Raw genomic sequence first — 13985 nt, 5'->3', positions numbered from 1 at the left:
TTCCTATATTTAGAAAAATTTCCTGCTTAGGGAGAATACACACACACACACACACACACACAGAGAGAGAGAGAGAGAGAGAGAGAGAGAGAGAGAGAGAGAGAGTTATTTTCAATTTGACTGGATACAATACTACAATATAATTTGGATACTTACTTCTTACTTGACTGCAAAGATTAAGCTATTATTTCTATTTCAGGAATTCTTAGACTCTGTCGCTCTCAACCCACTGGAGCACAGTGAACTAAATGGAAGAAGCAAACCAATCTGTGGTATCTGAGTTTATTTTTCAGGGGCTTTGTACATCAAGGGAACTACAGATCTTCCTCCTGCTGCCATTTTCCACCCTCTATCTGATGACTGTTGTAGGAAACCTGTTTGTCACAGCATTAATCATCACTGATCATCGCCTCCATTCTCCCATGTACTTTCTGTTAGCCAATCTCTCCTTTATTGATTTTTGCCTTTCATCAGTTACTACCCCCAAACTGATCATAGATCTTGTAAAAGATAATAAAACCATTTCCTTTGGGGGCTGCATGAGTCAGATCCTCTGTGTGCATTTCTTTGGAGGGGGCGAGATGGTGCTTCTTGTAACAATGGCCTATGACCGCTATGTGGCCATCTGCAGGCCACTCCACTACACCAGCATCATGGACAGACAGAAGTGTATCTGGCTCGTTTTGATATCATGGATCATTGGCTTTGTCCATGCCATGAGTCAGCTGATCCTGATTTTGGAGCTACCTTTCTGTGGACCTAGAGTGATAGACAGCTTTTTCTGTGATATTCCTTTGGTGATGAAGTTGGCCTGCACGAATACTGATACTCTGGGAATTGTGATAAATGCTGACAGCGGTGTTTTAGCAACAACTTGTTTCCTACTCTTGCTGATATCTTACACTTACATTCTATTAACTGTCCAGCATCACTCTAAAGAAGGCTCATCAAAGGCACTCTCTACCTGTACATCCCACATCATAGTGGTTCTGCTATTCTTTGGGCCTGTCATTTTCATGTATCTTTGGCCAGTCAGCATCACTTGGGTAGACAAGTTTCTTGCTGTATTTTATTCAGTCATCACACCCCTCCTAAATCCAGCCATCTATACACTGAGAAATAAAGATATTAGGGATGCCATAAAGAAGCTGATAAATCATATGTGAGTTCTGGAGTAATTTTTAGGTATCATATATTATTGGAAAATTCATTGTGTATATACCATTTTATCCACATGGAAATTGAATTGTATAATAATTTGTTTGGTGAATTTATAATGGTAATTAATATATGGTTATTAACATAGCCATTAGAAAAAACATATTCAAAAGTGTAACATTCATAGTCTTTTTTATCATTTTTATTTGAATTAGAAAGAAGATTGCTTTACATCACAATCCCAGTTCCCTTATCCCTCCCTTCCTCCCTTAACACCCCCCAACTAAAACCCTACCTATCACATACCCTTTCTTCTATTCTTCCCCTGACTCAACGTTTCTACTCCCTCATGACCTCTGTATCCTTCCTCTTCTTCCCTTCTCATTCTCATAGCTCCCTTCCCTCTCTTCCCGTGCTCTCAATTTGCTCAGGGGATATTGACCCTTTCCCCTTCTCCAGGGGACCATGTATATCTCTCTTAGGGTCTTCCTTGTTTACTAGCATCTCTGGCAGTGTGTATTGTAGGCTGGTAATCCTTTACTCTATATCTAAAATCCACTTATGAGTGAGTAGATATCATTTTTGTCTTTTTGTGATTGGGTTACCTCGCTCAAAATAGTTTCTTCTAGTTCCATCCATTTTCCTGCAAATTTCAAGATTCCATTGTTTTTCCTTCCACTGAGTAGTACTCCATTCTTTGGTTTAGGGGCATCTAGGCTGATTCCAGTTTCTGGCTATTGCAAATAAACACTCATAGTCTTACCATTTAAAATGAGTCATAGCTCTGCATAATATGCTTGTATATATTTAAGAGTGGATGATAATAATATTGCAAATATTATGATCAGATTATTACACGTTATCTGTGTTCTCAAAATTATACAAGTCACTTTATTTACATTGTTATTAACAAAACCATCTTTGCATTTCTTATCAATCTCACCATCTTTATAAGTATGACATTATATGCCAACCTTAATGCTATCTTTATAATTGAAGATATTAGTGAAGACTGCATCCACTTGGATATCAAATTGCTAAACAAATGAAATCATAATGCTAGCTGCCTCATAGTGATATGATCTCTGTCAGTTTTCAAGTCTTAATTCTTCATATGAATTCAGGATTTTCCTATGTTTTTCCTTAATTAGAAGGGCAATTTGCTTATAATATTTTAATATAATTTTTTCAGTTCACAATTATTTGCTTGATCATGATTTTATGTTATATAATGAAAACCATAACTGCCAAGGCTATTTAGGTAAACATTACATGCTCTTGATAATATGGTATGCATAATAATTCATAATATATACCAATTGTGCATCATATCTGGATAAAATTTGTGTGTACATAAAACACAGTAGATTGAGGTCTAGCTTATTTCTAAATAGATATGAAAGTAATAGCTTCTTGAATATCATGCCAGTATTTCATGAATTAATGGCTAAAATCAGCATATATATATATATATTATATATATATATATATATATTCTAATAAGTTAAAGCGGTTGTTATCACATAAACTTTCTAACAAAACCATGCAAACATATGCATCATGCTTTCATAAAATCATGTGATTATAGGTAAGTATGGCTTACAAATGGCCACAGACTTTGATATGTAAAATGTATAGGTTCTGGTATCTTTATCAGAAGAAATTATCTCCAGTTTGTTTATAGAGTTAACTCTCAACAATTTTGTCATGCTACTTATTTAATAAATATACTATTTGACAATATCTGCAATAAACTGATTACATTTGTTACAGTCTCTGACCTCTCATTTCCCTCTCACTCTTATTACCCCCTTTTCCAGTCACAAAAACACACACAAGTACATTTCTACATTTATGTATTTTTGTTTTGCTTTGTGATCCATTGCAATGACCCATTGCCATCTGTGTGTCCTTTGATTACAACTATCCCTGAAGCATTATGACCTCATCAGTGGCTCTCAACTGAAGAAAATTCCTGGCACTGTCCCAGAATCATCAGTAGCTCACAGTTCAGCAAGGAGATGTAGCAGGACATAGGTACCCTCTGATTTTTGATTGACTGTTGACTATTGTCTTGTCTGGCACCCACAGTATGCAGCTTTGGGATCACTGTTAGCTGTGCCATGTCTACAAGATAACATTTCACAGTTATTGCATTCTCCCTGATCCCCTCTTCATTTTTCCCAGAATTGTTTTACAAGCAATTTTAACCTACAGACAGCTTGCTCTCACCTGCACACAGTCATACTATAACAACAACAACAACCAAAACACCTTAAGGACTCCTTTCTACACTATATAATTAAACTATAAATTGACCTGTTTCCTGTGTACTTTCTAATAATGTTTCTTTTAGATTTTAGCAATCAATGAAATTACTTGTATGTAATGTATGTTTCAAGAAGCACAATGGAACCCAGTAAGATAACTTAGCAGTTAAGGAGTTTCCTACCAAACCAGAGAATCCAAATTAAATCCCCCAAACCCACATGGTAGAATAAGAGTTACACTCCCATATGTTTTGATCTAACATCTACTAGTATTCCCACCCATGCACATACAGAAGAATTAAATAAACAAACAAATGTTGCAAAAAGAATAAACACAATTAAATCTTTGAAATACATATTTGATTGTATCCCAATAAAAGCATTATATACATAAACATGGACTGTATCCACAATTGTACTTTGAGGGATATTATGCATATGAAGAAATAAATAAACACTGAATGAGAGAAAAATACCCAGACAATTCAGTCTGCATACTATAAAAGGAACTAAATAAAATTAAACACTGAATGCAAAAAGTAATTCAATAAACATAAGTAGGTAAATGTACTGAATAGACATTTTTCAAAAAGAAATACAGATGGCTAATAAATACATGAAAAAATGAAATTTTAGTTATCAAGCAATGACATTTTTTGAACATTATTACTGTTATTTATGTTTAGGAAAGTATATGTTTGGGGGCCATGTACACAGATATCAGAAGAAGACATCAAGTGCATGAAGTTGAAGACACCAATCACCTAAGACACGGGACCTAGAGACCCTGAACTGGACCTGACTTGAATGCTTAATCCCTACAGATGGGCTTGAATTTCAAAGAGGAACTAAAATCAATACTCCTCATTTTAGATATTTTAATATAATTAAAACACTTTTCCTTTCTTGTCCTCCCTCTATATCCACCCATATTGTACTCTCCTTCAAATTCTTGGCCTCTTTTTTCATTAGGGCGTGGTCAGTTTTGTAGGGTGACTGCGTTTACTCTTTCGCTTTCACTTTGGTACTTGCTGTACAGACTGCTGCCACGGCGGCTGGCTAGGTCGCTCTGTAAGGCTATTCCCTATTTAATACCCTTATATCTCTACCTGACTCTGTATTGGTAATTTCCCACTGTACCCTTTGATCTTCATTCCTCCCTTTTTGCAACTAAGTTCCAGAGTTCAGTTCAGTGTATATCTGTGGATGTTTGCCTCTGCTTCCATCAGCCACTGGATGAGGGCTCTAGGATGGCATAAAGTAGTCATTATTCTCATTATAGGTGAAGGGCACTTAGGTTATCCTTTCTAGCATTGCCTAGATTGTCAGTTCATGTTATCCACTTAGATTTCTGGAAATCTCCCTTGTTCCAGATCTCTCCTCAGACCTATAATGGCTCCCTCTGATATGGTATCTCTCATCCTGCTCTCCTCTATTCTTCCCCAAACTCAACATTTCTGCCCCTCAATTTCCTCTTCTCCCCTCCACTTCTCCTCTTCTCATTTTGGCAGCTTCCTGACCCCTACCCTCATGCTCCCAATTAGCTAATGAGATCCTGCCCCTGCCTATTCTCTGGGGTCCATGTGTTGTTTTGGCTATCCTGGGTTTTTTGTTTTTCCATATAAAGTTGAGTTTTGTTCTTCAATGTCTGTGAAGAACTGTGTTGAGATTTTGATCGGGATTGTGTTGACGCTGTAGATTACCTTTGGCAAGATTGACATTTTTAATATGTGGATTCTGCCTATTTTTTGCTTGTTTTTTCTTCTATTTGTTTAAGGGATTTTCTTGTTTCCTCTTTAAAGGTTCCTATCATCTTCCTAAGATAATTTTTGAGGTCCATCTGTTCTTCATCATCTGTGTTGGACTTTTCAGATCTTGCTGGTGTGGAGTCCCTAGATTCTGGTGGTGTCATATTGGTCTTTCTGTTGTTGGGTGTGTTCTTACTCTGTCTTCTTCCCATCCCTTCTTCCAATGAGTGCAGGTAGGGTCTCTTCCTCTCTCTGGTGGCAGGCAAAGGGCTCAGCCTCTAGAGGCAGCTGGATGGCAGAGGGTGGAGTGTGGACAGGGGTGATGTGTGTCCAGACTCTGGGTGGGCCTTCCTGTCTGGGCAGGTCCACTCTTGTCTGGGGGGGGCGGCGTTTCAGGCAGAAGCAAGCAGCAGTTGATGGGGGAGTTTGGGGAGCAGAGCAGCGCCCAGACTCACCTGAGGCTTGGGTGCCCACCGCAAGACAGAGCTTGTTTCATGTTTTTGTTCCACATAATCTTTTTTGTGTCTTTACGTTTCAACCTAGGTGACCTCTGTCAAGTTCAGTTGAAACTCAGTTGAGTGGAATTCTTCAAAGCAGTAATATTTTTAAAGATTATATGTAGTATTTTGACTCTTCTTTCTTGTCTCTAAAGAATAAGATCATAAAAAAACAATATCTGTATCTTAGCTATCTCATAGCAACTGAATTATTCTTTCAAATCTAAAAGGCAATAGAATAATTTTATATATTACCAATTTGTATGATGGATAAAACATATTTAGTACTTATGCTATAATATTATAGTGCTAGATATTGGTAATTCCATAATAAACACACACACACACACACACACACACACACACACACACACACACACATATATATATATATATATATATATATTGCCCTTTTCTATTCATTAAATTAGATACATGTTTTTTTATTTTAAAAAATTGCTATGAGATATAACAACTCATATTGGGAAGAGTAACTGAAGTAGTTATTTAATTCCAATCACAGGAGGCATCAAGTTAACTTAGTGACCAAAGATGCTTTTCACAAATTGTTTATGCACTTGTGTATGGTTTGAAATGTGTTTTGAAAAGTAACTAATTTCCAGCCATTTCTTTATATTTTTATGAAATTATCATTGCTTAAATTTTGTGACACTTTCTAAACCATTGCATAATATTATTCTCTTTTCTGCCTTACCCCTCATTATTTATATCTTCAAATTGCATGCTGTCCACATTGTGTTAGTCCATCATATGTACCCACTACTTTTCAGGAATTTTGCAGTTATACCATGGATTAATCCTTTGGGAAGTAATAGTTTCATAAGTCTGCACTTGTTTTGTTTTATAACTATAGTTTGAGTTCTGATTTTATACAGTTTCAAATATATAAGAAATATATTTTAATGCAATGTATACTCTATGCTTTCTATGATTTTTCTGTGTAAAGAGACTATTACTGACCTTCTATATTTGCTTAAATTCTCTTGCACATAATATTCATTCTTTACCTTAATTTTTGAGGTAGTTGTGTAGTTTGGCAATTGAATATTGAAGTTTTGGTCTTGCCTTTGAAATAGCATTCCCTGAATTAAATTCTTGTCTATTTTGTAATATAGTGTATCCATAGCTCTAACAAGCTTTCTTTACTTTTTAGTTTTAATATTTCACTACTAACAAAAGTTTATAATAGTTTTGTCATAACCATAAATTCATTCATCTAGTGGCATGCAGAAATGATCCATATATGCAATTTGTGGTAAAACTACAGCTAAAATAGTATGAAGAAGATGAAATGCAAATCAAAACAACTCTGAGAAACTATCTTGCACTTGTCAGAATGGCAAAAATCCAAAACACCAATGACACTTTATGCTGGAGAGGATGTGTAGAAATGGGATCACTCCTCAACTGCTGATGGGAGTTCAAACTCACACAGCCTCTTTGTAAATAAATATGGAGATTCCTCAGGAAAATGGGAATCAGTCCACCACAAAATCCAATCATTGCCCTCTTAGGCATATACCCAAAAGAATCACATTCATACAACAAAGACATCTGTTTTACTATGTTCACAGCAGAATTATTTGCAATAGCCAGAACCTAGAAGCAACCTAGATGCCCCTCAAATGAAGAATGGATACAGAAAATGTGGCACATTTACACAATGGAGTAATACTTAGTGGGGGCAAAAACAATGGAATCTTGAAATTCACAGGCAAATGGATGGAACTAGAAGAAACCATGCTGAGGGACGCAACCCATTCACAAAAAGACAATCATGGTATGTACTCACTCACACATGGATTTTAGACATGGGGCAAAGAATTACCAGCCTACAAGCCACACCACCAGAGAAGCTAAGGAACAAGAAGACCCTAAGAGAGAATGCATGGTCCCCCAGAGAAGGGTAAAGGGACAAGATTTCCTGAGCAAATTGAGAGCATGGGGGGAAGGGAAATGGAGCAAGGAGAATGAGAAGGGGAGAAGAGGAGGGAAGAGGAGGACATGAGGGATCAGGAAGGTTGAATCAGGGGAAGAATAGAGGAAAGAAAGATAAGAGAAACCATGAAAGTGGGAGCCACTATAGGTTTAAAAAGATATCAGGCACAGGGAAATGTCTGGAGACCTACAGGGAAGAAACCAACTAACAATCTTAGCAACTGTGGAGAAGCTACCTTAAATGCCCTCCCCTGATAATGAGATTGATGACTAACTTATATGCCATGCTAGAATGTTCATCCAGCAGCTGATGGAAGTAGAAGCAGACACCTGCAGTTAAACATAGAACTGAACTGGAACCAAGTTGCAGAGAGGGAGTATTGATGAGCAAGTAGTCAAAACCAAGCTCATGAACCCCACAGAAACAACTGACCTGAACAAGGGAGAGCTCTTGGTCCCCAGATTGAAAGCTGGGAAACCAGCATAGGACTCATCCAGACCCCATAAACATGGGTATCAGTGAGCAAGCCTCAGAAATCAATGGGGCCTCTTGTAGTAGATCAGTACCTATCCCTAGCATAGGAATGGAATTTGGGAACCCATTCTATATAGAGTGATACTCTCTCAGCCTAGACAGATAAGGAAGGGCCTAGGCCCTATCCCAAAGATATGACAGACTCTGAAGATTCCCCCATGGAAGGCCTCACCCTCCCTAGGGAGTAGAAAGGGTATGGGACAGGTAGGGTGTTAATGGGGGCAGAGGAGGAGGTAAGGGAGAGGGAATTGGGATTGACATGTAAAACAATCTTGCTTCTAATTTAAATTAAGAAATGGAAAAAAGTTGAAATATTTAAAATTCCATTCAAATAATTTTGAGTAACTTATTTCTAAATGCTTCCTTTATTGTTATTATAAGTCTATAAATCAGTTTGAAAAATTAGTAATTCATGTGTTGTATTCATTTCTTATAATCATTGTGGAAAAATCCTCTGAAATATTATGAAGTTTCACCTAAGTTTCATACAAAGTTTTATATGCTGAAGAACTTCAGTTTCTTAATTAATACAACCAGTAAATAAGTTGGAAAATTCCTTTGAATGCTTGATTTTTAAATAGACAGATCTTCAAACATCCTGTACAATGACTTAAGCACAAGGGAGAAAGGAGACAGCAGTATTATTCCTTAGACAAGATAAAGAAACTTGAATGTGGAAGCATAAATTGACAATGGAAATGTAGAGAAAGGAATTGATTTAAGAATTATTTGGAAGTAAGTAAAGAAAAGTCATAGCAACTAGTTCAGAATAAAATTCTGGTCTGATATCAAGGAAAAGTTGCTTCATATATAACTAATACACTGCTCATATTCTGAGGAAATAAAATTTCTATTAATGGCAAATGAGAAGGCACATAGCTGATAGATGTCAGAAAAGACCATGATAAAGAGAATGAAATTTTGCAATAATGCCAAGGAAACTATTATTAATATAATTTTTACATAGGTTATTCTGAGTTATAGCTATTTTCTCTAAAAACACTCTGAAGAAAGGAAAGTATCATAGTAGAATCAATAAAATAGATGATGGCCTTAACAAGGAGAAGTTGGAGAGAACAGACCAGTTAGTGCAAAGAATTTCAGGGTCTCACTTGTGTATGGGGAAGAATAGAGGAGAACAAAATAAGAGATACCATCAGAAAGGGAGCCATTATAAGTTTAAAGAGAAATCAGACACTAGGGAAATGACACCAACTAACCATCTAAGCAACAGAGGAGAGGCTACTTTAAATGCTCTCTCCTGATAATGAGATTGATGACTAACTTACATGCTATCCAACAGCTGATAGAAGTAGAAGCAGATACCCCACAACTAAACACTAAACTGAACTAGAATCCAGTTGCAGAGAAGGAGGAGTGATGAGCAAAGGGGGTCAAGACCAGGCTGGTGAAACCCACAGAAACAGGTGACCTGAATAAGTGGGAACTCTTGGCCCACAGACTGATCACTGGGAAACCAGCATGGAACTGATCCAGACCCCATGAATGTGGGTGTCTGTGAGGAGGCCTTGGAAATCTATGGAGCTTATTGTAGTAGATCAGTACTTATCCTAGTATAGGAATCTACTTTGGGAGCCCATTTCACATAGAGGAATAGTGTCTCAGCCTAGATACATGGGAGAGGACCTATGCCCTATCCCAAAGGGTATGACAGACTCTGAAGATGCGCCATGGTAGACTTGACTCTCCCTGGGGAGCAGAAATTTTATGGGATAGGTAGGGTGTTAGTGGGAGAAACAGGGAAGGGGAGGGAGTGGGAATAGGGATTGACATGTAAAACAATCTTATTTCTAATTTAAATAAAAAATTAAGGAAAAAAAATTTTAAAAAGATGAAAAAGAGCATTTCATATTTATCACAGGAAAAGTCTATCAAGATTAAGTCTCAGTTCTGAACACTATGCCCCAAATCTGAAGGTACCCACATTCATAAAAGAAACATTACTAAAGCTCAAATCACACATAAAACCTCACACACTTATAGTGGGAGACTTCAAAACCCACTCTCATCACTAGAGAAAAGCACCAGACAGAAACTTAACAAAGAAGCAAAGGAACTAACAGAAGTTATGACCCAATTGGCATTAACAGACATCTATAGAATATTCCATCCAAACACAAAAAAAATATACCTTCTTCTCAGTGCCACATGGAACCTTCTCTAAAATTGACCACATACTTAGCAACATAACAGACCTCAACAGATACAAAAAAAAAAAAAAATGAAATAAATCCCTGTGTCCTTTGGGATCACCATGCTTTAAAGGTAGAATTTAACAGCAACATAAATTGCAGAAACCATAAAGTCATAGAAATTGAACAATGCACAAATGCACAATTCTTGGGTCAAGGAAGAAATTTAAAAAAGAAATTAAAGACTTTCTAGAATTCAACAAGAATGTAGACACAACATACCCAAACATATAGGTCGCTTTGAAAGCAGTGCTAAGAGGAAAGTTCATAGCACTAAGTGCCCACATGAAGAAACTGGAGAATAGTCACACTGAAGAATTAACATCACAACTGAAAGCTCTAGAAAAAAAAGAAGAAGCAAACTCACCCAGGAGGAATAGACTCCAGGAAATAATCAAATTGAGGGCTGAAATGAATAAGGTGGAAACTAGGAAATCAATACAAAGAATGAATGAGACAAAGAGTTAGTTCTTTGAGAAAATCAACAAGATAGACAAATCTTTATCCAAACTAGCCAAAAGGCAGACAAAGAGCATGATAATTAACAAAATCAGAAATGAAATGGGGGACATAAAAATGGTCACTGAGGAAATCCAGATAATCAACAGGTCATACTTTGAAAACCTGTACTCCACAAAATTTGAAAAACTAAAAGAAATGGACAATTTTCTGGATAGACATCACTTACCAAAATTAAATCAAGAACAGACAAGCAATTTAAATAGACTTATAACCCCTAATTAAATACAAGCAGTCATCAAAAGTTTCCCAACCAAAAATAAAGCCTTCGGTCAGATGGTTTCAGTGCAGAATTCTACCAGAAATTCAAAGAGCTATTACCAGTACTTCCCAAATTGTTCCACATTATAGAAGCATAAGGGTCATGGCCAAACTATTTTTATGATGTTACAATTACCTTGGTACCAAACCACACAAAGACACAACTAAGAAAGAGACCAATATCCCTCATGAACTTTGATGCAAAAATACTCAACAAAATACTGGAAAATCAGTTCCAGGAATACATCAAAAAAAAAAAATCCATCATGATCAAGTAGACTTCATCCCAGGAATGCAGGAATGGCTCAACATAGGAAAATCCATCAATGTAATCCCTCCTATAAACCAACTGAAAAGGAAAATCATATTATCAACTCACTGAAAAAGCTGAAAAAGCCTTTAACAAAATCCAACACCCCTTCATGATAAAGGACTTGGAGAGATCAGGAATATAACTAAACATAAGAAAAGCAATATACAGGAAACCAACAGCCAACATCAAACTAAATGGAGAGAAACTCAATGTGAGTCCTCTAAAATAGGGAACAAGACAAGGCTATGCACTCTCTCCATATCTCTTCAGTGTTGTAATTGAAATTCTAGCTTACAGCAATTAGACAACAAGGGAGATCAAAAGGACACAATTGGAAAGAAAGAAGTCAAACTTTCACCATTTGCAGATGATATGATAGTTTATCTAAGTGACCTGAAAAACTCTACCAGGGAACTCCTATAGCTGATAAAAACCTTCAGAAAATTGGCAGGATGCAAATTAACTCAAAAAAGTCAGTAGCCCTACTATATACAGAGAATAAATGGGATGAGAAAGAAATCAGAGAAACATCACCCTTTACAATAGCCACAAACAACATAAAATATCTTGGGGTAATGCTAACCAAACAAGTGAAAGACCTGAGTAGTAAGAACTTTGAGTCTTTAAACAGAAAAATTAAAGATTATACCAGAAAATGGAAAGACCTTCCATGCTCATAGATAGGTAGGATCAACACAGTAAAAATGGCAATCTTGCCAAAAGCAATCTGCAGATTCAATGTAATCCCCATCAAAATCCCAACACAATTCTTCACAGACATTTATAGAACAATACTGAACAAGACAAAAAATGGCAGCCCACAGAATGGGAAATGATATTCACCAACCCCACATCTGACAGAGGGATGATTTCCAAATTATGCAATGAACTCAAGTGACTAGCCACCAAAACACCAAACAATCCTATTAAAAAGTGTGGTGCAGAGCTAATTAGAGAATTCTCAATAGAGGAATCTATTATGGCTGAAAGACACTTAACTTGCTCAACTTCCTTAGCCATCAGGGAAATGCAAATCAAAACAACTCTGAGATACCATCTCACTCCTGTCAGAATGGCTAAAATAAAAAACACCGATGGCAGTCTATGCTGGAGAGGTTGTGGAGAAAGGGGAACACTCCTCCATTGCTGGTGGGAGTGCAAACCTGTTTGACCACTTTGGAAATCAGTAGGGCCATTTCTCGGGCAAATTTAATCAGTCTACATCAAAATCCTACAATTCCTGTCTTGGGCATATACCCAAAGAATGCACATTCATACAACAAGGACATATGTTCAACTATGTTCATAGCAGCATCATTTGTAGTAACCAGAACATGGAGGCGACCTAGATGCCCCTCCACCAAAGAATGGATACAGAAAATGTGGTACATTTACAAAATGGAGTGCTACATGGCATGAAAAACAATGAAATCTTCAAATTCACAGGCAAATGGATGGAACTGGAAGAAAACATCCTGAGTGAGGTATTGCAATCACAAAAAGACAAGCAGGGTATGTACTGAGTCATACATGGATATTAGACATAGAGCAAAGACTAACAGCCTACAGTCCACACCACCAGAGAAACTAGGAAACAAGGATGACCCAAAGAGAAGAATGCAAGGTCCCCCAAAGAAGGGGAAGGGGACAAGAACACCTGAGCAAATTGGGAGCATGGGCTCAGAGAGGAGGGAAGTGGGAAGGGGAAATGGGGAGAAAGGTAGGGGGAGGAAAACAGCAGGACTGAGACAGGGGAGGAATATAGGAAGGCAAGAAAGGAGATGCCTTGATAGAGGGAGCCAGTATAGGTTTGGAGAGAGGTCTGGCACAGGGGAAATGTTAGGGGATCCACAGGAATGACTCCAACTAATTGTCTAGTCAGTGGTGGAGAGACTGCCTTTGATGACCTTCCCCTATAATGAGATTGATGACTACCTTGGTTGCCATTCCTAGAGCCTTCCTTTGGTAGCTGATCGAAGCAGAAACAGATATCCACAGCTAAACATTGAGCCATACTCCTGGAATCCAGTTGTGTTAGAGAGGAGAGATGAGCAAAGGAGGCAAGACTGTGCTAGAGAAACCCACAGAAACAGTTGACCTGACCTAGTGAGAGCAAGGATTCCTAGTCGTAAAGATGGGGAACCAGCATTGGAACTAACTAAGCCCTCTAGATATGGGTGTCAGCTAGGAGGTCTGGGCAGTCTATAGGACCTCTAACAATGGAGCCAGTGTTTATCTGTAGTTCACAAATGGACTTTGGGAGCCCAGTCCATACAGAGGAATACTATTGCAGCCCAGATACAAGAGAGAGGGTCTAGGCCCTCCCCGAAATGATGTGATGGACTTTGATGTTCTCCAGTAGAGGGCCTCACTATCCTTGGGGAATGGGTGCTGGTGGGTTAAGGGGTTGGTGGGGAGCATGGGATGATGGAAGGGTGAGGGAATGGGGGGACTTATATGTAAATAAGAGTGGTTCTAAAATAAAAATAAACTTTAAATTAATTAAGATAAG

The 13985-nt window shown here is 37.6% G+C and overlaps 1 protein-coding gene across 1 annotated transcript; it reads left to right on the top strand.

Moving 5' to 3' along the window:
* Positions 1-245: 245 nt before the first annotated feature.
* Positions 246-1166, top strand: LOC100756478 (olfactory receptor 4K3). The gene has a single exon (XM_027421016.1). It carries the CDS (start codon positions 249-251, stop codon positions 1164-1166), a length of 918 nt encoding a protein of 305 aa, XP_027276817.1. The 5' UTR covers positions 246-248.
* Positions 1167-13985: the final 12819 nt, after the last annotated feature.

The sequence above is a fragment of the Cricetulus griseus genome, chromosome 6 (assembly GCF_003668045.3).
Source record: "Cricetulus griseus strain 17A/GY chromosome 6, alternate assembly CriGri-PICRH-1.0, whole genome shotgun sequence".
Lineage (NCBI taxonomy): Eukaryota > Metazoa > Chordata > Mammalia > Rodentia > Cricetidae > Cricetulus > Cricetulus griseus.
This window is presented reverse-complemented; position numbering and strand designations above follow the sequence as displayed.